The sequence below is a fragment of the Alligator sinensis genome, unplaced genomic scaffold, assembly GCF_000455745.1.
Source record: "Alligator sinensis unplaced genomic scaffold, ASM45574v1 scaffold293_1, whole genome shotgun sequence".
Taxonomy (NCBI): Eukaryota; Metazoa; Chordata; order Crocodylia; family Alligatoridae; genus Alligator; species Alligator sinensis.
The window spans coordinates 2,074,318-2,098,401 of record NW_005842158.1 but is presented as its reverse complement, the minus strand read 5'-3'; the positions used below and the strand labels follow the sequence as shown (position 1 = coordinate 2,098,401).

The 24,084-nt window shown below is 43.3% G+C and overlaps 1 protein-coding gene across 1 annotated transcript; it reads right to left on the bottom strand.

The window, feature by feature from the left end:
* Positions 1-3,640: 3,640 nt before the first annotated feature.
* LOC102377741 (cytochrome P450 2K6-like) lies at positions 3,641-22,473 on the bottom strand. Its single transcript, XM_006025681.3, has 9 exons — positions 22,288-22,473; positions 18,928-19,090; positions 18,130-18,279; positions 15,821-15,981; positions 13,563-13,736; positions 11,702-11,843; positions 10,379-10,563; positions 5,736-5,877; positions 3,641-4,855 (listed from the first exon to the last, which is right to left on the bottom strand). The coding sequence occupies exons 1-9, from the start codon at positions 22,471-22,473 to the stop codon at positions 4,668-4,670; spliced, it is 1,491 nt and encodes a 496-aa protein (XP_006025743.3). The 3' UTR covers positions 3,641-4,667.
* Positions 22,474-24,084: the final 1,611 nt, after the last annotated feature.

Sequence of the window (24,084 nt, the reverse complement as noted above, 5' to 3'; positions counted from 1 at the left end):
TAAACATAATGGTCTTCAAAATATTCTGATCATCACCCAACCTTCCATGACAGATCCCTGACTTTCTTCACTTCCTTGAATCACAATAGCCTCACTGTTTTCTTTGGTCACACCTGGTTGGTGGAAACTGGGTCACACTCTCACAGACATTAAATAGAAAAAGGAGCAACATGAGTCTATTTTCCTTGTACTTAAGAAAAGAACAAATACTTTGTGTCACACATCTGTCATGTGGTGAAGGTTTGTTCCAGAGCTTAAAGTACGGTGGTTAAGCTAGATCAAGATGTTTGGCCTTATTTGACCATCGTGTTCTCAAAAAAAGATTTTTTTTTTTTTTGTAGAATTAAACATGCTAAGTCTGCAGGTCTAAATGATTCCTCGGTAACTGAAGAAACATACTGAGGAGGAGTGCAGCTGCCTCAATGTTGTCATATTTGTGGGGATCTCTTGAAAATAAGGGCACCCAAGAGAAAAGAGCTGCCTTCACATTGGTGATTGCTGATCTATACTCTTTGTAACTGCAATAACCTAGCAGGCAAGGTTCTTTGAGTAGATGTGATATTTTTTATTAGATCAACTGAGTAGTTGGAAAAATTCATCTAAGTTTTTTGTTGTTAGTAAGGCTAGACTCTGTACACAATTTACAACCCCAGAAGTTAGTTCTTCCGTTTAACGTAGCCCACATAGAAGTAAATGCTTCCATTTCCATGATCAAGTAATTCTTTTAGTTGCCGTGAAGTTTTTTTTTTGAAGCAACCATCTTCTCTACATTGTCATTAGAGATCTGGATATATATGAGCCCAAACCCATAGTTGGATGCTGGTAATGCAGAGTCCAACAGTGTAAGTGTGCAATCAAGTATGTTTGTGTAATCAAAGTTTGAGTAGTTTTAAATTTGGCCTTCCTGAAAGCTGTCTAGGACCTGCCTTTATTTTTCCTGATATCAGTGAAAACCTACTTTGGTGTAGATTCAAGCCATTGGTTCATGTCCTACTCTCTGCAGGAAGAGAAAAAAGATATTTTCCCTCTTCCTTATGGAAGTCCTTCAAGTATTTGAAGTTTGATATCATGTCCCCATTTAAGTGCCTTTTTCACAAGTGGAACATGCCTAGCTCCTTCAGCCTCTCCTCATATGAAGTAGGTTTAAATTGGATATCAGAAAAAAAATCTTCACTGTTAGAAGAGGGAGGCGGTAGAATAGACTGTCAAGGGAAGTTGTGAACTTTCTGGCACTGAAGGTGTTCAAAAGGGGTTGGATAGCTGTTGGTAAGGGCTGATCTAAGCATAGTTATGGCTGTCTTCTTCAATGGGTATTTCCCATGAATCTGGTCTTTGCTGATGGCCACATGAGGTTGGGAGGGAATTGCTCCCTCTCCCTCCACCTGATGCAGGAGGTATATGATTTCACTAGGGGGCATGCTTTGATGGACTTGGTGCTGGCTACTGGGGATGACCTGGTAGGGGATCTGCAGGTACAAGGCAACTAGGGGATAATGACCATCAATTGATTGAATTCATTATCCAGCAAAGGGTCAGAAAAGTAACCAGCAGGTCAGAAGTGCTAGACTTCAGAAAGGCTGATTTCAGTGTGCTTAGGAGATTAGTTAGTGGGGCATTAAAGCTCAAGTGCATTGACAAAATGGGGGTCTAGGAAGGGTGGTCGTTCTTCAAGGAAGTGTTCCTTCAGGTGCAGAAGGAGGCAATCCCACTGCATTGAAAAGGGGCAAAGGGGCCAAGAAACCCTCCTGGCTAAACAGGGAAATCCAGGAAAGCCTAAAGGCAAAAAAGGGGCATATAGGCTATGGAAGCAGGAAGTAGGTACCAGGGAGAAGTATACCTCCTTAGCTCACACTTGCAGGGAATCAGTTAGGAAGGCCAAAGCAGCATTAGAACTCAGGCTGGCGACAAATATTAACGACAACAAAATGTCCCTCTTCAGGTATATAGGGAGCAAAAAGAAGGTGGAAGGCAGCAAAGGACCTCTACAGGATAGCCAAGGGCAGTTGGTGACAGATAGGAGGGACAAAGCAGAGCTCTTCAATGAGTTTTTTGCCTCTGTATTCTTGTGCAAAGAGACACATGGAGGGGCTGGACGTGTTTAAATCATCAGGACCAGGTGAGCTGCGTCCAAGGGTGCTGAAAGAATTAGCCAGTGTCATAGCAGAGCCACTGGTACAACTGTTTGAACACTCATGATGCTCAGGCGAGGTCCCAGAGGACTGGAAAAGGTCCAATGTGGTCCCAATTTTCAAAATTGGGAGGAAGGAGGATCTGGGTAACTATTGACTGGTTAGTCTCACCTCTATACTTGGGAAAACCCTGGAAATAATTCTAAAGGATCACATTTGTATAAATTCAGAGTGTAACATAATGCTGAGGGGCAACCAGCTTGGGTTCATAGCAGGCCAATCCTGCTTGACTAACCTTGTTTCTTTCTATGACCAGCTCACTAAAAGCTTAGATACAGGGATCAATATAGATGTCACCCACTTGGACTTTAAGAAGGCCTTTGACACAGTATCCATCCTATTCTTTTTAACAAATTGAACAGCTGTGCCATAGACGATTACACAGTCATGTGGGTGGCAAATTGGCTTAAGAATCATATCCAGGGAGTGGTGGTGAATGGGTCAGTATTGACCTCGAAAGATGTGGGCAGTGCGGTCCCCCAAGACTTGGTCCTTGGGCCGGTGCTGTTCAATATCTTCATCAGTGACATGGATGAGGGTTTGGAAAGCACTCTGTCCAAATCTGTGGATGACAACAAACTATGGGGCCAACAGGAAGTAGGAGATGCTCTGTTTACCAGAGCACCCCTTGGAGTAACCAGGAACAATGGCCACAAACTGATAGAGAGTAGATTTAGGTTGGACACCAGAAAGAACTTTTTCACAGTTGGGGTCGCCAGAATCTGGAACGGGCTTCCAAGGGAGGTGGTGCTCTCCCCTACCCTGGGAGTCTTCAAGAGAAGACTGGACAAGCACCTGGCTAGGGTCACGTGACCCCAGCACTTTTTCCTGCCACTGGCAGAGGGTCAGATTCAATGATCCTTTGAGGTCTCTTCCAACTCTGGCATCTTTGAATCTATGAATCAGCTGCTTCTTCAGTCCAGTTCCAAAAGTTTTACTGAAACAAAGAAATATGAATCTAAAATAACAGACTCGAATTGTAGAGAGATGCCTATCATCAATAATGGTATATCTGTCATGGTAAGCTTGGGAAGGTTGGGGAATGAAGAATCTGAGGAGTCAACCAACCAGGGCTCAGTGACCTTGGTGAACCAGAGTTCAGTGATTCATCCTCCCAAACATAAGTATGTCTTTGCATTCCCATTGCCCAATCTGAATGTCAGCTGAACTTACATTAACATTCCAATAAAGTGATTCTCTTGAGAAGAAGAATGCTTTCTCTTACTTCTAAAGTCTTGCCATACCAAATAAGTTCCCTTTGTCCTAATGTGTGGATAGAGGTCTTCCATTCAGGGAGGTGAAATGACTAGGAAGATCTGGATGTAACAGTTTCTCGCTTTCCTGTCTGTAAAATAGGACCGTTAACATGAGATAAATATATGAATAGTCCTGAGAAGCACTCAGATATTACGATAATATATGTTCCCAACACAAACTGAGAGATCTCATTATAGTAGAGTTTTTTTATTTTTTTTTAATTCCAAAGACTACTTGCAGGGAACCATGTAGCAGCCATCTATCCCCTCCCCGCCGCTATTTATTCTCTGTACATTAGGCACACGTCACACTATTTGTTCTGACCCAAAGGATTTACTGATGTAATCGATACATAACTTTTGTAATATCATGTGATTAAAAATAGGACTACTAATTTCAATCAAAAAACATTATATTGTTTTTAAAAGTATGATAAGGCACAGGAATGTAGAATTAATAATCTTTTTGAATAAGGCAGGAAACAGTTTAATTAAAATGAGGTACATTTGCATTTTTTACCACCGTTTTTTTGTATATGCAGTTTCCTGGAATGTAGTGCTCCAACTGGAGTCAGGAAAAAAAGGATTTGGACAAGTTTTCACAATTTGAGCCCCACACTAAAACATCTTTTCTCTGTAAGCCTTTTGTTTATAAGGGAAAGGGTGTGTTTTGAATGCATATAGTGTAGCCTATTTTTAACAATGTAGAGAAAGACTGGAGAGACTTTGTAGAGCTGGAATCACTTTGTCTCTAGCCGGACTCCTCTTAAGTCCTTCCTAGCAAGCTGGAAATCATCCATGCAGGATGTAGTGACCACTGACGTTGCAGAATCAGCATTTTGGGGGCTCCAGGAATGTCATCGTCAGGAGTATTTTTAGGCCAAAGCTTCATAGGACGTTAGACCACATTTCCTGCAGTCATCCATGATGCTCTTCTAAGCGCCCTATAGGTGGACACTGGATCTTCCTCAAAGGGCATGCACTGAAATTCATGACATTTTAGAATACAATGGGAAATAAACTTGTTTACAGTGGTGGGACCCCACTAAGATGCCTGGAAATCAGTAGAGTGGTGCATTGGCCAAAGGAGGGGCCAGGGAATGGGCTCCAAGAAAATATCATTCAGATTGTACCCAAAGGTCTGTGCATGTCCCTGTACTCACAGAGATGCATGGGGAGGCCTGAAGACACACCCAGATAAGAAGGGATGGCAAAGTAAATCCTAAGCCCGTGGCACTGCACAGACCTTATGGGGCATTGGGGGTGTAACAAACCCAACTGCAGGGGTGAGGTCTAGGTCTGAAGGGGAAATGCCAGGGGCAGGGTGAAATGTGAACCTCTGCAGGAGGCTTGTGAAGAAGAGGAAGAGCTCCATTTTGGCAAGAGTCTCTCCTGCACACATCCTCCGGCCTGCAAGGAAAAGAACAACACTTTAAATGTAAGATAGGACAAGTGCAACAGATTTGCTTCTCTTCTTAGGTATCCCATTAATCTAGAACATGGCCACCTTTTTCTGCCTTGTTTCTGGAGATGGAACAAAGAGGAAGATTTCTTCCCAGACATCTGTTATTAAAAATAAATAAATTAATTTTATTATTTTAAAAGCATTTAAATGAGAGAAAATATTTCCTTCACAGAGGAAAGCTTGACTTTGAAACCACAGATGCATTTTTATTGTTTTCTTTCAATAACCATCCATGTGTCCCTACTCTGGAAGAAATGTATGACAAAATGGTGTGAATGTCTGAAATATTTTGTTGAAATAAGGAGATATTTTCCTCCATGTGGCATTGCCACACCCTTCCTTTTGTTTTTCCATTGGCAGCTTTTGGACCAGAAGCCTCTTGTTTGTATTGAATGGCTTAGTGAACGGTGATCTTTTTAAAATCAAACATTTCAATCTGAATTTAATTTGGGATCACTTTAATTGTTGAAAAGACAGCGGAACAAATAACAGTTCAGGAATTTTTCTTTGAAAGATTAAAAATACAGTCCAAATCTGCTTTCAATACTTTTGATTTTTTTATCATTTTTGTTCTCTATCATGGCCAAAATCAACACCTAGGGACTAATAGTCCAGATCACACATCCCTCAACAACAGTGGATTTATACATTAATGGGGAAAAAAGTTGAATCCAATGCAAATGTTAATTCTATATAAGGGACAATAGGGAGGTAGGAGGTTTAAAATGAAAAGAACCACAAGCTGAAATTATAGGATGTTGAAACTGTAAGATCTTATCAGTAATTCTCTATCCAACACAATGTTAAATATAAAATAGCAGGTACCTGCTGAGAATGGCATGAAGGCCTCCTTCTTTACAAACTTTCCTTCAGAGTCAAGAAAATGCTCAGGATAGAAATCATCTGGCTTCTCCCACTGAGATTTGTCTCTCAGCACAGAGCCCAGGAAGGGGATGATGTAAGTTCCCTGAAAATCACATTTGTAGAATTATTGCTGGAACAAATATGGTCCCTCCGTATCATACAATCAGAGAATATCAGGTTGGACTTCAGGAGGTCATATGATCCAATCCTCTGCTCAAAGCAGGACCAGTCCCAACTACATCATTGCAACTAAGGCTTGGTCTTCCTGGGTCTTAAAAACCTCTAAGGATGGAGATTCTACCACCTCTCTGGGTAACCTGCTCCAGTGTTTTACTGCCCTCCTAGTGAGAAAGTTTTTCCTAATATCTGACCTAAACTTCCCTTGCTGATTTCCATTGCCTTCCATTGGGTTATCTCCAATTTGTCCACCTCCCTTCTGTAGGGGAGGCAGGGGAGAAGGACAAAACTGGATACATTACTCCACATATGGCCCCACCAGTTCCGAATAGAGAGGAAGAATCACTTCCCTCCGATCTGCTGGCAATCCTCCTACTAATGCAGCTGAGTATGCCGTTAGCCTTCTTGGCAACAAGGGCACACTGTTGGCTCATATTCAGTTTATTGACCACTGTAACTCCCAAGTCCTTTTCTGCAGAGCCACTTCTTAGCCAAGTGACCCCCAGCATGGACTGATGCATGAGATTGTTCCATCCTAAGGGGAGGACTTTGCACTTATCTTTATTGAACCTCATGAGATTTTTTGATCCAATCCTCCAATTTGTCAAGATCTTTCTGAATCCTAGCCCTACCCTCCAGTGTACCTACTACACCCCCCAGCTTGGTGTCATCTTCAAATGGTTCATTTATCCAACCTGTACTTCCTTAGCTTGCTTGCAAGAATATTGTGGGAGACTATATCAAGAGCCTGGCTAAAGTCAATATGTAAGAGGAAAGGCCCTGGGGATGAAGGAAACCTCAGGGGTGATAATCGACCTTCACTTACCTCAGGTGGGAGAAGGAGTGCAGGCGGAGCTGGGAGCACTGTGCCATGCTCCACAGTGAGTAGTCCATCGAGATTAGCTGCTGGGAGCACGGAAGAGTACTTCCAGCCCCAGAGAGGGGTTGCCAGGGAGAGACCACAGCATTCTGGTAGAAGAGATGCTGGAGGACTCTCCTGCTGGCACCAGCTTGCAGCCAACAGTGCCAAAAGGGTGCATGACAAAATGCATGGGTGGTCAGAGGGCCACTAACTAACTGGAGACCGATGCCAGATGGCTGTGCAGCGTGCCTGGAGAAGGTTGAGGCACCACACTGAAGTAGGTGCCTGAGGATATGGAAGTCTGTGGCATAGGAATCTGACCCTTCAGGGAACTGGGGGTGGGGCACTAGAGCCCACCACTGGCAGTTGCTTTTGATTTCATTGAGTTTTTGGTTGTTTAGGAACCATTAAAATAAGAATTTACAAAGGGAGGAAGTGGGAGAGCGAGAGAGAGGGAAGTGACCCTGAAGAAATGCATGTTGCTTTAACTGATTTCTGGTTGTTTTGGGACTGTTAATATAAATAAAGAGGGGGGGGGGAAATTGATCCCAAAGAAGTACACTGTCACAGGGTGGGGTCCCTAGAGATGGCTGTGATGCCCCTAGGGCCCTGTGACCATGCCAGCTTCGCGCTGTGGGCACCTTTTAGTCTTGCCTGCCATGCTTTGTTGGTTAAGAAAGTAGATAGTAGGTAGGGAGGCTGCCCTCAAGTGGCTACGTAGTCACGGTCCTGATGGACCCTACTAAACCCTGAGGGTTTTCAAACCCTTTGCTGGTTCCCATTGTAAGCAGGTGCCTCGTGAGACACCCCAAGACTTATGGGCTAGATGCGTGGCTCCAAAACCACCCCTTTATCATGACCCATGCCTCACAGATGGTATTTAGACATCGTCTCTAGTGATGAGGCCTCAGTTTAGTTTGGCCTCTTCTTGTCACTGGGCCCTTAGCCTCAGTAGCTGTGACCTCTGGTGCTGGGGTCTTCTCATCCCCTGTTGCTGCGCCCTCTGGTGCTGGGGCTCTGCACGGTAGTGTGCCACAATGAGGCCGCCTTCCCCCCAATAGCCTCAGTCCAGCCCATCGGATTAAACAACAACAAAAATATGAGCCCCTGGGCTATAACCTAACAATAATAATGCCAATGACACTGGAGGCCACACTCTGCACCTCTAAGAGGGCCAATTTCTCCTTCAGCAATGTGTGCCTCCTAGCCCCAGGCACTTTAGGAGCTCCTAGAGCCTGTTAGTCTTACCAGCAGCTGCCAGAGAACTGACCAGAACCAGAACTTCCAGAACCAGCCCTGCATTTCATATGTGCCCAGGGCCCTGCCTTCTTCCAGCCAGCTGACTGGGTACAGGTGTAGGCTAATTCCCTCATTAGCCTACTGCCACAGCAACCTGCACCTGTGGGGTTTCTGCTTGGCTCCTAGGGCCCTCTCTCTAGGCAGTTTCTGCCTTTAAAGGAGCAGGCACACCTTAGTGCCCTATGACAAACATGTATGCTGAGTGAATTTGTGTCTGTTTGTGACTGCTAAGAAACAAATTGAGGAGGGTTTAACCCTGAAGGGAGAAAGGAACTGCAATAAATGTACCGTATGAAAGGCATAAGGAATTACTGAATGTGGGAAGGGACACTCAGTGACACGATCCATGAGTTAGGCAAACTGACTTAAGTTGCCTTAATCATGGAAGATGGTTAGTAAATTAATTAAAGTAAAGCAAGCTTTGGGTGGACAATGGTGTAGAATAGGCCTGCTCTGCTGATTTGACTGTCAGGGAATCAATTTGTAGGGCCTGATCCATGAAGAAGAATCAGTCAAGGAGAGGCCTTGAAATTGGCAGCTGGGGGCCAGTTCCCTAAAGAAGAAGTCAAATCAACATTGGGGAAGTGGTAAGGGTGGAGTGTAGGGGAGGTGGAGGCCCATGAATAAATTCCTCCAAAAGGCCCAGACTTATCACTCAGCGGAACAAGCTCCCTAACTAGAATAAGATCAGAGTCATGGCAGGTGAGAAAAAAATAACACCAGAGAGTGGATGGGGGATAGTGTTGACCCCTTCCTATCCTAATGTAATTCACTTGGAAGATGCCAGGCTGGAGAGGGCCCAGGCATTATAGCACCTACCCGTGATACAAGGTATATCATGTCTATTGCTCTCCCTGCATGCAGAGAGTCAGTTATCTCATCATAGAAAGCAAACAGGGTATTCAGGCATGGCTTGCTCTCAATGAATCCATGCTGACTCTTCCTAACAATCTTCTTCTTTTCCAAATGCTTAAAAATGGATTGCTCCTACTTCCCTTTCTTAAAAATGGGCACTATATTTTCCCTTTTTCAGTCAACTGGGACCTTTCTCAACTGCCATAAGATTTTAAAGATAATGGCCAGCAGCTCTATAATCACATCAGCCAACCCTCTCAGCACCCTTGGGTGCATCCCATCCAGCCCCAAGGTCTTGTACAAACCCAGCTTTCTTAAATAGTCCCTAACCTGTTTTTGCACCACTGAGGGCTGCTCACATCCTCCCCAAACTGTGCTGCCAGGTGCAGTCATCTGGGAGCTGACCTTCCCTTTGAAGACTAAGGTAAAGAAGGCATTGAGCACTTCAGCCTTTTCTACATCGTCTGTCACTAGCTTGCTGTCACTTCCCTGATCTTCCTCTTGTTGGTGACATACTTATAGAAAGCCTTCTTGTTACCCTTCATGTCCCTTGTTAGCTGCAACTCCAACTGCACTTCAGTATGTCTGATTTCATCCTTGCATGCCCAAGAAGTACTCTTATACTCCTCCCATGTCATTTGTCCAAGTATCCACTTCTTGTAAGGTTCCCTTTTGCATTTTTACTCATTGAAAGGTTCTCTGATAAACTAAGCTGGTCTTCTGCCATACTTGCTAGTCTGCCTGTGGATTGGGATAGTTCATTCCTGTGCCCTCAGTAAGGTTTCTTTAAAATACTACCAGCTCTCCTGGACTCCTCTCCCCCTCATACTGGCCTCCCAGGGGATCCTGCCCATCAGTTCCCTGAGTGAGTTTAAGTCTGCTTTTCTAAAGTCCAGGGTCCTTATTCTGATGCTCTCCTTTCTTTCTTTCCTCAGGACACTGAACTCAATCATCTCATGGTCACCATTGCCCAAGTTCCCATCCATTTCTATATTCTCCACTTTGACCACTATGGTAATAGGCATTGACAAGTATAGCAATGAATCTTGATATTAGCACTGTTGCAAATACTACCATATCATTTCTGATTAATTCTAATTTAATAGCAACCAACTAAGGCAGGAGCCTAAACGCAGAAGGGGTAACAGGACACTTGAAAACCCTGGGTGCATCTACACATGATCTTGAGTCACCTTCTGCCAGGCACAGCATCTACATGTGCACCCAGGACCACAACACTTGGAGACAGGGCAAATCAGCCTCAATGTGGCAGAGAGTACAGGGGTCCAGGATCAGCCCTGGGATCCAGGTGGTGTTGGCAGGTGATGGAGGGTCTGGCTGGGACAGGAGAGTGACAAATGTGTTGGCTAGGCAGCAGGCAGCTCTTTCATTTTAGCACCCTCATGCTCACCTTTGGAATGAAGTAGCCTTTGAAAGTGACATCCATGGTAGTTGCATGAGGCAAGTTCAATGGTGAAATATTTGCAAACCTCTGAATTTCATGGATAACTGCATCTGTGTAGGGCATTTTAGCTCGGTGTTCGATACGTGGTGGGTTTGATCCTACAACTCTGTCTATCTCATCATGGACTTTTTCTGTTAAAAACCATAAATGATGAAAAGGAAACCAGCATTCAAGGTTTTTTAAAGCTATATGAAAAATGCTCAGGTGCTTCTTGCTTTCCAGAAAGAATGGCATGCTGGCAATTTTAGGCATTATGACATTTGCTTGGGAGTACCCAAACAGAATGGAGAGCTTCTAAAAGCACACAAACAATCCACTTTATTTTCACTCATTAAACCCACTCAATACAGTGCCAACTAATAATGTCACTAATAATAAGGACCCCTACTGAACAAGAAGGAACAATTAGTGACAGGGGGGACAAGGCTGAGATATTCAATTAGTTTTTTGATTCAGTGTTCCTGAACAGGGCTCAAGATAAGTCTCCAAATGGGTTCTTAGATGAGCATCAGAAGGACACCAGCCTACCAACTGTAGATGCTAACTTGGTGCAGAGTCACTTGGATGGACTGGATGTGTTCAAGTCAGCAGGCCCGGATGAGCTACATCTGAGAGTACTGAAGGCCAGTGTCATAGCAGAACCACTGGCACGTCTGTTTGAGCACTTGTGGCTAGGGAGAGGCAGGCACAGCTGGTCGGCTGCAGGTTATCCCATGGCTTCTTCCACTGTGCCTGCTCTTCCCCAGGTGGGGGGAGCCACAGAAGAAGCCCTCATGGCTGTCCTGCCTGGTCCAATCACCCGCCCGGCCCTACCCTCCCAGCACTTTCCCTTTCATCCCTTGTTACTAGGGCTGTGCGAAATTTCAGCAACTGCTTCATTTCAGAGGGGGCTGTGCCAGACTATTCCTGGGGGGTGCCCTTGAAACAACTGAATCATTTCTGAAATGTTTCAGACGGTTTCTTTTCATTTTGGAGATGTTTCAGAGCCTTCTGTTTCATTTTGGATTCAATGTTTCAGGTGCCAACATGGGCCAAAACACCTCCAAAATGAAACAGCTGCTGAAATTTCGCACAGCCCTAGTAACTGGGGATGGAAGGGAAGGAAGAATATAACACAGATGCCCTGCATGAAGTGATACTACACATCCCTGTCTGTGCCTGACTCACAGATCTGTTCAAACTGTAGAGGTGGCTTTAGGTCTGAAGGTCCCAGTTCAATACCTGATGGCAGCTATCAGCCACTATCATGACTGTTATATAATCACTTACGTTGAATTTTGGGGTACTTCATCATTAGGAAGAGGCCCCAACGTAGCGTGGTGGAAGTGGTCTCCATGCCAGCAACAAACAAATTGAACACAAGATTTTTTAAACTGTCATTATGAAAATATTCCTTCGTGACATTTTTCTCCTGAAAAAAATAAAATTGAACTAAATGATCTCCAGTTGAAAGTTGCAGCTTAACAAACGTATAAATATTTACTAAATAATTAAGGCCAAGTTAGATTAAGTTTAGGCTGTTTCTCCATCCGCAGTCACAAACTGCTTCATGTTAACAATGTAAACATTCTCTGCCAGATAAATTTGTGGCTTTAATAGCACAATTATTGAAAGACTTTGCAAGGTTGAACCAGTCATCAGAAAATTCTTGGCAAAGTAATTTGTGTGGTCAAAATGTTGTGTAAAGATATACAATAGCAAAAAAATGACACATTTTTTTGCTAATTTGAAGATTGGATGGCCAATGGTTGCTTCTCCTGAACAATGTTCAGTCATTATTTTCTTTTGCTTCTCCATGTGTTTGCACGTCTTGGCTCTCCCTTGCTACTTACTTAGATTTTGAACTTGAGGAAATTTAATGTTGTTTTTTTTCTGTTTTTTCCCCCCTCTAACAAAACCTAGTGAAGTAAGCTCCTAGCACCCAATTAGCTACTGTTTGTGATGGTTATGGTAATACCAATTGATACTAGCAATGGGAGGAGAAAAAAATTAATCAGATGACCATTTCTAATTGATCATAACTGACAAAAATAGTTGAAATTTGGAATCTCTCTAGATTCATCCTTTAAGCATAGCTTTTAGAAGAGCGAGGTTCACATTATAGAATGAATGAACACATTTCTGGAAACTGAAATTAACCCAGAAACACTCTACTAGCAACAAGAGAGATCTGGGCTTGAATCCATGAGATCTGTATGTGTCAGGCCTTATGCCACTGAAATCAACAGAGCCATGCTGATCTTCTTGTAGGATTGGGATGAGATTTGTCACGTTTAATGATCAAAGTGGTATGGATTACACATCATCCCTGCCTTTAATTAAAAGAGTTGCATCAAGGAATTATGGTCTTTTATGGAATCATGCAGCATAAGCAACAGCTTTTTGCAGGCTGGTCCCTGTAACCTGACAGCTCTGTTTCAATGGTGTTTATGCTACCTCAAACATGCTTCAATTCTCTCAGATTCTGCTCCCCCAAACTGGAGAGCTGATGGAGAACTGGGGAGCCAGGCAGCTGGACTGACTGCCTGACAGAGAGCTGGGGAGCCGGGCAGTGGCAGGGGACCTTGAGTGAGATGGATAATCGTGGTGGACCTGTGGCTGAGATGAGCAGCTGAGGGAGAGCCATAACAGAGCAGGTAGCCATGAAGAACCTGCAAGGGAGATGGAAAGCCATGGGAGAATTGCTGGGGGGCCTTTGGGATAGTGGGCAGCCATGGAAGAGCCATACAAAAGCCATTGGAGAGCCAGACAGCTGCGGGGCAGACTTGCGAGCTCCTAGCCATGCCCTACTCGTACAGTTGGAGATGGCCCTGCTTTGAGCAGGGGGTTGGACAAGTGGAGGTCCCTTCCAACCCTAATTTTCTATGATTCTATGATTGCAAACTTGTCTGCCCTCTACAGCAGATCAGATCTGTGCAGCTCAGAGAAAGTATTATCCTTAATACCACATAACAGGCCACAGAGTTAGCACATGTGAATCGTAATGTCTATCAGCACCCCTATTTATGTAATGCAGCTAGTTTGGTAGGTAGGTACTTTGCCAAAGCTAAAGTTCTATGCAATAAGCTTTCAGTTTCAAGACAGGAGAAGGCAATGCACAAGTATGAAGAAGCTCTGAAGACTGATTTACCTCCTGCTGTTTTATGAGGAATACATCAATAAGACTTCGTTGATCATTTTTGTCCAGTTTTTTGAGGTGTTTCATGAAAGTAACCTGTGCAAAAGCATAAAACTCATCTCTGTTTTGAATAATAGTCCTGTAAGCCTTCAGTAGGAATCCAAGTGCTGGGCATATATTATAGATCTAAAAATAAAAGAGATGGCAGAACATAGGTGTAAGTAGAGAAAACACTTAACCCTCCTAGTGGATTTGCCAATGGTCTGAAAGTAATTCAGAAAAGCAAATAAATGTTGTTATGCCTGGTTTCCAGACTGGCTAACAGGGGTGTGAGAAGCTCAAATGTGTTTGGAGTGGAGGTGGGATGTGAGCAGTTCAAAAGCCCTCACTTATACAGTGACTTTTTTTTATGTAAGGGAGCCATAGAGGAGAAGCAATAATTCTAGGCCTACTCTCGGCAGTCTGGGCATATCTACAAGTTGCCCTACGGTGACGTTGTTACTGCACCATGCTTTAGTACTTCCTTTTGCAAGTACTTAAGCATGGCACAGTAACCACTGATATTATGTTGTACACATGGCACATGGTTAATTTTTGCCCCTACTTTACTGTAACGGCGCTTTAAAATGGAGGAGAACACCACTATGGCGAAGTAGCTCCTGATCACATGTAGACTCACATGTAGACTCACGTCACATCATATGGTGACGTAGCATATCATTACAGTGACACAGGGTAAAATGTATGTGCGCCCTCTGATTCTGACAAGTTCATTTCAGACACTGAATTCAGTTTCAGTGAACAAGCAGAAGCAAAGAAGCAACTCCTATACAGTTTCTCAGATAAGAGCATTTGATATGAGATGATTGTTAGCTTAAACAATATTATCTCCTCCATCAACCTGTGCTTTGCGAGGATGGGGGAGATCAAAATGAAACTAAACAGTTGGGAGCCCATAAAGTAGGATAGGGGTGGCCAGTGACCTCTCTAGGCCACTCCCATCAGTTCATTCTCCTGTCGAGGAAGAAAGCAGGAAAGAGCGTATAGCCCAATGACTGGGAAAAATTCTTTGTTCTGTTCCCTTGTCCTCAGATTTTTTCCTGTATTTTAGTCAGTGAGTATATAATGAGACCTTAATAACCAGATCATGGAAGAAAGCGCAAGATGCCAGGATCACAGCTGATCACCTTGTTCACTAGGATGTGAAGTCCTGCCCTTTCTCCCTTGCTGTTCTTCTAGCTCCACAAACAACACAGTATCCATTAAGTGGGGGTTCAGTGTCAATAGGAAAGGTGCCCATCTCCCGCTCCCCACATACCCCCAGCCCACACCCTCTCTCCGGGTATAGCTTGGGGTTAAGGCACATTCTTCAAAAGTAGGGTAGGAAGGTTTGATTTTCCTCAGGCTGAGAAGAACTTGGAATCCAGGTATCTTTTTTCCTGGATTAGTGCTCTACTACTCACTATAACATTATGGATAAGGTAGGCAGCAGTGCCAGCACCCTGATATGCTTTCAGTTAGGTACAGCCACCCGGAAGGGACTCACCACTCTGGATTCTCCATGGACAGAAATGAAATGCCTATTGTCCAGCCCTGAATTCGATAACTAAGCTCCAGAAGTTCAAGCAGACCCATGTACCCAGTATACTTGTGATGCTGCTCTGGAGTCATCCCCAATATCTGCTTTTAATTATATTGGGTACCAGGGTCTTAAAGGAGGCTGCAGAGGGACCCCTTGGAGTAGCCACAGTGGCATGTTTTGGGGTTTGAAGTGTCCCAACGGGAGTGGGTGAGCTGTGGTAGGGTGGGTGAGGGTACAGCAGGAACATTTGTCACATCGTGCTGCTTCCACGGTCTAGCGCTGCCCAAGTTATCTCCATTTACTGTGTAAGAAAGGTAGGTGTCAAACTGTCTTTCTCAGGAATCACAATTCTGAGGTCAGGTGCCTTATTTTTTTAGAGCTGTGATGCCTAAATCAGAGATGCCTCAGGGGCCAGTCTAGGTTTGGCCATTCATCTTTGTGTCTCATCTTTTCCTATTTTTAATGAGGAAAATAGTAGCTCACTGGGAATTTGTTAGAATAAATCTGTAATACTTGGTGGATATCCAGCTTCTATGATGGTCTCTGCAGGGGCAGATTTCTAGATAGGTCTATGTATCATCCTCTCATTAGTGGCACTTTTTCTGATTAGTTGACATGATTTCTTTATGTTCCATAGTGCAGTTATATGCGTGTATTTGAAAAGCAACATTAAAATGACCAATAGTACCGCAATTGAGGGACTCCCAAGAAGCCTGACATTTTCATTTATCAAAGTTATGAGTCTTATGAATTGGGGGTCTTCATAGTCAAACCTCTCTCCGATTAGTATTGATACAATGATATTAGCAACTGCCCCATTCACGATTGTGATGGTCTCAAAGGGCTTTCCTGGAAAAAAAAGAAAACATTCAAACGGAAGAAGAGATTATGCAAACATTATAATTAATAGTAAATTGTTATTATTATGAAAGTAGTTCATAGAGGCCCCAAACATGATTGGGACACCATTGTTGTAGGCATCATATGAACACCTCAGAAGAAATACCCCTTGCCCAAAGTCACAGATGAGGTCTTGGTGCAGCCAGGAACTCAGCCCTTGGGGTCTGGATTGTCACCCACAGCCTTCAGTGCCAGTATAGTTATGGTTAAGCTGCCATGTGTTGGCTATTCACCAGGCTGCTATGCTCAGACTAGGTGTTTGTAAGCTTCCTAGTGCCTGGCTAGGTTCCTGGAACTGTCTGTTTCTTTGATCCATAGATTCACTTTCAGGACTCATAGTTTTTCTCTGGCCTCCCTGCTGGGAAGTGAGGGTCCATGGTCCATCTTCCTTTATGTCCCCAAATCGATACTGAGCAGGTAAGAGATGCTAACAGCTTAAGCACATCTTCCACAGTGCTTCAGGTTGGTTTACAATTGAACTATTTAGGACAGTTGATGCTATTGAAGACAGAGAGAGAAACCTTCTTCTCCCCTGCTCAAGTCCCTGAGAATCCCTCTACTCATTTACTTTTGCAACACCTCTTCATTTTAACCTTAAGCATATCCACAAACAGTAGTGAAGAGGGGGAGGATTCACCCATCTAGTGAATTAACAGTTTTTTAAAAAAATTGGAAGGGTGGAATAGGATTGGACTTGCCCATGAAATTGCCTAAGCACCACCTAGATGTCTAATGGATGGAATAAGAACTGGCCCCGAGATGGTGGAGGGGATTCTAAATTCAACCATAAGAGCATACACCTCTAAAGAGATCATCAAATCAAGCCAAATCCACCACAAAATGGTCTGTAATAGTATAACATCAGATTGCCATAATTTACAGCCATGGTAAAAAAGTTGTCAGAAGTAAGAATGGGTGAGGCTGAGGAGAGCTGTATACTGTGCCCCCTATTCACACGTATCATTTGGCCAAATGCAGTTAAGGTGACAGTCCAGTTGTCCCTCGTCATCTAAGTAGACATTATTTGTATTTTTAACACTTTCACACCCAGAGCTTTTCTATTGTGTTAGCACAGCCCAGTACATATGGACAGCGGCATGACTACATGGCTGGACAGACTGAGTATAGTGGTGTACACCATAACTTGTACACATGCCGCTTGTGGACATGAACCACTTTAGATTTCTCACTCCGAAGGTCGCTAGATGTCGCTAAGAATATTAACTCAGGTGAACATTAACTCAGGTAAGAAAATAACTTTCAGTGAAGTTTTGGATAAATGCACTGTCAAGGACCTAGGAAGGCTAGATTTTGTTTTACGAAACTGAATAAGAAATGCCCATTAAATTATAATCACTGCAGGCATAATGAATGATCTTTGATTATTTTTTGATGAGTTCATTGTATTCTTAATATATAATATAAGAAATTAATGCATATTCCAATAAAGTTATATGTTTTCTTCAATCTGAAACTGAGTAATATATTAGTAAAACTTTAATTTCTTTGTAAATGGAGAAAAAATATGTTGTGTTATATATGAAGATACACCCATCTCCCCCCACCTCCGCATTTTCAGAATCCGAGATCTACCCATGAACAAAGGTGCTTGTTTCATTGGTATCTACTTCCTATTTCAATCACTCTGAACTGATGACAAGTTCTTACTAACAGAAGAATTGCAGCTGAAGGGACATTTTTTTCCCCATCAATGTCACACTCCCATTCAAGATTTCTGGATTAGAGGGCCTGGGATATGATCTGGATCCCACAGGTTAGGGATGGAGCATGGAGCTCGTGTGTGTCCCTGCAGGCAGGGGAATGGAGCATGGAGAAGGACTGTGGTCACAAACATCCAATGATCTAAGTCTGGCTGGAAGAGAGAGAGAAATAATGCCCAAGAAAAGGAGAGAGCAATCACTGTTAAAAAACCTCTTGCTGCTTCATAAAATGCCAATTATTTCTCCTTCAAATACTTGCTAAAAAAAGATGCCAGCAAAACCAATGGCCTTTCCTACCAAGGTGGAAGTTTGACTGTGCATCTCTCGGGGCATAAACTGATATTTTAGAGTTCTGTGAAGTTAAAAACCTTCCCACCTTTATAGGATTCAAACCTTTCTGTCAGATATTCACACGCTTCAACAATCCGGTCCTCAATAGCTCTCTTGCCCATTCCAAAGTCTCGTAAAGTTGAGAGTGCAAATCTTCGCATCACTTTCCAGTTTTCACCACGTGCAAAAGCAACACCTGAAGAGAAGGGAAGATTTCAAGTCAGACAAATAACGGAAATGATGAAAACATTTGGGGGGGGGGAATGTTATGAAAGTATTTTTTGAAACTGTTCCTAGGGATTTCAGTGCAGTTATTTCGATTAGAATTTGAAATTATGATGAGCATTTTCATTGAAAGGTTTGGAGAACCTATGTCCTATGATGATAAATTAACCAAGTATTTATAAATCAAGCAGTCAAAATACTCAAACTAGTTTCTTGCTGATACCTTTATTTGCTAATCATTTTTGTAGTACTGTACATTTTCTGAAAAGATTGACTGAAGTTCTTTACATTAGAATATACAAAACAATAATTACAGAGATTTACAATCACCCGTCCAAGCAAAACTGTCCATAAAATTTTCAACTAAGGCTGGGTCAAATGTAAAGTTGAGACTCCAAGTGACATTAGTTACTTTCCTTATCCCCACCATCACTTACACCAGTTTCACCCTTGAATAAGCCCCTTGTCTTCATTGAACTTACTCCCAGTTTATACTAGTTTACAAGGATATTGGACTGAATAAATGCACTACCATCCAAAATACCCACTGCTTCAAACAGGAAACTTTTCTGCTTCCTTGAGTCAGGTAAATTCATTAGTAAGAAGAAAACTAAGTCACCATATCCTCCCATTAGTTCTTCAAATATCGGGACTTCAGCTCTCTCTGCAAAAGCATCTGCCTGGTTCATGAGAGCTTCCTTCACTGTCTTGTAGCCTGATAGCACCACCATTTTCTCCAAGCCCATCTGGATGCTGAAGACTGGGCCATAGGTTTTTGACAGCTTAAACAGGAACAAAATTAAAAGTATAGGAAGATGAATGTAATTCAGAGATGGTTCAATCCTGTTATTCTGACTTGAGTATACATTAGGGAAAATTTTATTGTTTCCTAAGTGTGGAGAAAAAGAACCTACACTAATAGTCTGGATGGTACCAGGTCAATTATCAAGGATTACCTGGATGGTACCAGGTCAGTTATCAAGCTAACTATGTCTAAGCAGCATACTCTTTCCTGGGGTTCCATTGGGCTATATGATGTATTAACATAGTTCCTGTTATAATTTATAATCCCAGTCAACCAGAACAGTTCAGTAGAATAAAAATTGAACATTAGTTGATATCAACTGGGAGCAGCTTGGATGGGTATGGATGAGGGAAAAGGAACCAGTTGTTGCTTGCTGGGGTGGAGTTCAACCTATGGGACACATGACACAACTTAGAGCAGTCTTGAGGTTGCTCTAAGGGACACTGGTTGGATTAGTTCACAGCCATACACATCGTATGTACTGGAGCATAGCAGCACTCCCCATTCATTTCTCTGCTCAATTTGTGTATGGGGCAGCATTTCTGTGTCCAAGTCAGCTGCAGGCTCTTCCCTGGTGAACCCTATGCCATTAGCCCTACATCCAAGTTATCCTGGTTTTGTGTTTGAAGTCCCAACCCTGCTTCTCAGGGGTATGAGTAGACGAAATGAGGGGCATGTGTGACAACTTAAAGCAGGTTATATGGTTTTGCAACACTTTAATGGCATTGGTGTTTGCATGAGTCGGCGGTGTATTGTGCATTAATTTCAGTCACTGTAGCACATTTGACAGCATAATTTGCCTTAAATAACTTTGGGGCCCAGCAAACTAAAACACCCCCAAGGAGTTTTCATTTGCTGCCCTACAACCATGGAGTGAAGCACCAGGCTCCATGCGGCTCAGGGGCTGTGCAGACAGCCCATGCAGGCAGCCTGGCTGAAGCCTGGGAAGGCAGGCTCCACAGACAAAAACCAAAAAGATCAGGCAAGCCTGATTTTTTTTCTTCCTCCCCTGGAGCGATCCTGCCTGCTTCCATGAGCTGTGTGAGCACCTGGTCCTTCCCTCCGCAGCTGCGGTGCCCCCCAGGACTGCACTAGACGGGTGCCTGCAGGTGGGTGCCACCTGGGGGAGGGGACACTGCTGCTATGGAGGAAAGCACCAGGCCCCCTGCCTTCCTGCAGCCCAAGGACCACTTAACCTGCCAGCAGCTCACCCTGCCCTCCTCACTGCCAGAGAGGCAGGTAAGACATGGGTGTACATGACATGGGGGTTTACCTCGCTCTAACACGAAGTGGTGTTTTAAAAAACCCACTGCTTCAATTTTGGTGAAGTAAGCCCCCATTTCATCTACACACACCCCAGGTTACTATTTCTTTTGTTCTGTTCACCTCGGCTATTCAGATGAAATAGCCTTCAATACCTTTACCATTTAAAAGAGGCAAGAAGCTTACTTTTCAGAGCTTTACTTTAGGATTGAACATATTGCAATTGCATGTTCCCCATATATCTACATACAAACCAGATTTCACAGGCCTGATTTGGCTAAACTTGAATTTGACATATTTGTACATGAGACATTTTTGCATACTTGAATGCCAGTGTGTCTGACTGTCCTGATAGATAAGTCCGTTTCACTGTTTGCACTTCATCTCGGAAAGGAGTTGCACAAACAAACACAAAATAATTATTCAACAGTAGCAGATGTACAGTTATTGTTCAATGAATCAAGCTGAATATGCAATATATGCCATAGCACAGAACTAGTTACAATGATATAAAATCCAGAATAATTTTTCTAGCATTGGTGCAGTTACTTCTGACTTATGCTGGAATAGCTGCAACCAGTATTTGGTAAAAGTCTGTTCTCAGGTCATTTTAAATGTTTGTATGGAATTTGAGTAGAAGGTTTCACCATATACTTATCTACATGGTAGGTATGGGACTGAATTTTTAACTAAATAAGCACATTGGGCCAAAATAATCTAGTGAAGGCAGGAGATATAATATGGTCTGGTTAATTTTGAAAAAGTGGAAGTATAATCTTGCCTGGTTAGACAGACATGGCTGTACCTTTCTATTTATTTTTTTTTAGGATACATACATTTTGCAGGGGTTGTGTTCTATATAAACTCTACTGTGCTCTGTAAATGTGATGAGATATGGGACGTGAGTCCCTGAGAGTGCCAGTGCTGCTATAGATACTGAACTAAATTTAGGCTTGCAGAAGTAATCAGAGTGCACTGGGAAAGGTCTTCTGTCTAAAGCCCCAGTCTGAAAGGAGAGACCAGTGAAACAGGGATGTGTTCGGGAAGGCTATGGAGAGGTTAGAGGTGCAGCTGGCACCTACTTGGTGGCAGCAAGTGCTGCACTGTGTGTTGGGGGATACACACTACCTAAGGATGTTCAAAAATCCCCAGTCAGTGTTAACGGCGGTGAAGGAAAATATTGTAGAAGGAAAAAGAAAACAGGCAAAAGAGGCTCGAACGTCCATTCAGAAAAAAGATAATGAAAGTTAAGACAGGAACGTGGGGTTATAAACAGCTGTAAAATAGTCAGCGTGTGGAGCTAAGTGGAGAGAACATGAACTTCTTCAGAGCTGGCAACAGCGGAACATGTGAACTAACTGTACACAAGGGGCACATCCAGACGAGTGTGCACATGCACTTTGAGGTGTCTCAAAGGCTTTGGAGGAACTACAAAATGCCCATGGAGCATGTGAATGGGTTCTCCGCACTATATATTGGCAGTGTGGACGCAAAATTAGATACCAGGATCTCCTAGTACTGGTACTGAAACACGAGCCCTGCCCACCTTCTCCCAGCGATCATCCACCAAGCCTGCAACTGAGATGGTGACACCTGTCCCCCCACTCAACCACTGCTCTTGCAATGGTTGTCTCTGGGCTGCTTGAGACCAGTGGCAAGGGCATTACTACTGTACCTTCACTACCTCAATTGTGTGTTTGAAGAGTTGCAGTGAGTTCAGTGGCCATCTCAAGTGTGGCATACACCACTTCAGACAAGCCCCTAATATTAGGACTAAAACAAAGGTAGTGTCCAAAGGTAGAATAGATCGATTTCCACAGAGAAATAAGATTTCCCTTAGACCCCTATTAAATGTCTTACCCTCTGTCCCTAGCGCAGTGTTGTGGTAAAAGAAAAAGCAAGAAGATTTACCTTATGAAGAGTACGGTAAGGTCTCTTCAGATCCATGATGTGTAGATTTCCAATGATGGGCATGGGCCATGGTCCAGGGGGGAAGTCCTTATTCATGCTGCCATTTGGGACATGCCCAATTTTCATAATAAACATAAAAATCAAGGCAAACAGGACAAATATCAGAATGGGACCAGTCCAATCCATTTCCAGCAGGAGTTTGATTGGGGATGTTAAAATGTAGGAGTTAAAAAAAGGAGGGACTGCCTATTGGTAGAACCGTGGGTGCAACTTGAAGCCCACAGGCCACTGCATAAATGCTGCATGTAATGAAAGATTTAAACTTTCCTGGGATTGCAAAACAATTGAATCCCCTCCCTTCTCGCTTGTTGATCAGCATTCAGGAGTGGGTATTTACTGCTATACGAACTCAACGGGGTAATAGGTGGCTTTTGAAGCAAAGTTGTATAACAGGTTGGCAGAGACCTCTGTGGATCTCTCATAGACCTTGATGAAAGTCCATCACTCTGGTTAATAGGGAAGCCATTCACACAGCATTTTGTATGCAATGAATCATACTCCAAATCCAGTACAGATTTTTGGGCCTGTGTGGCAGCTCAGCCCTGAAGTTGCCAGACACATGCAAACAGAGACATAGGAAGCTGTGTGCGGGGTGTTCATCTGTGCTCTGTATTACCAAACCTTGGCTCCACTGGAGTCCATAAGCCTTTACAGAGACTGCTGTGGGATTGCACGGTGCCTGTGATTGGGACAGGGCTACTCCTATTAAGGATGATCAGCAGTATGGAGATGTGTCCATATGACAAGGGATTAAATCGATTATGACTTCTCAAGTTAGAAAAAAGAGGCTTGAGGGAGGAGAAACAGAGGTAGGGCAGATTAGGTGGATATAGGTGTGAAGCAGGGCAGTGGGAGTGGGTTGGCAGGAGGTGGGGAAGTGGGAAGGTGTTTTGCATGGAGGTTGGTAAGCATGGTCAGGGTGACCTGGGGGGTTTGCTCTCCTGGGAGATAGGCAGGGAATCAGGAATAGATGAGGTGGGGAGGAGTTTTAAATCTGGGGTGTCATTTTAATTGTGTATTGTTGTTTCTTATCTTGTAGGGTATTTCTCTTTTATTGTAAACCAATATTGTAGGGCAAGAAACAATATACAGGATAATACTGATGTCATTGGGCTTTGCATTTAGGTCAAGCTTAAGTGTTTGTTTGCTTGCTGGTAAAGTCTGTGAGAGAGAGACTCCTTGATATGGTAGATACTGCTGAATACAATTGGGTAACACTTTTGTGGGGTTTTTTGAGATGCAGAGCACCACAAAGGCAACTTCAATGAACCAGTATGTCAGCTGACTGAAAAAAAAGGGTTTTATACTGGTGAAATTCAGAAGGGGGCACCATTGTGAAAATCTGGCAGCTTTGCTATTTGGCCTTGTACTAACTCTGAGTTCAACTTTTAGCTGCAGAGATTTCTACAACCTCCATAACACAGCAGCGGGGATCAACCAGACCTGAAGCAAAGATGGTACAAGGGTTGGAGTTGTGTCTGGGAGAAAGCTGACTAGTTCAGATGGCACAATGTATGAGAGTTGGGGAATCTGACTCAGGCAGTGGTATCTCAGGGAACTCTCCCTATAATCTCAGCGTTAATCTTAATTTTCCCCAGTAACATGGAGACTGGTGACCTCTGAAGAGCCTAAAAAACTCACTCAACATTCAAAAGAACTTCTGGGGATGTTTCAGAGAAAAGAAAAAGTGATAGCCCTGTACTTGGGGAAAGCAAAATGTTACTATCACCTACAGTA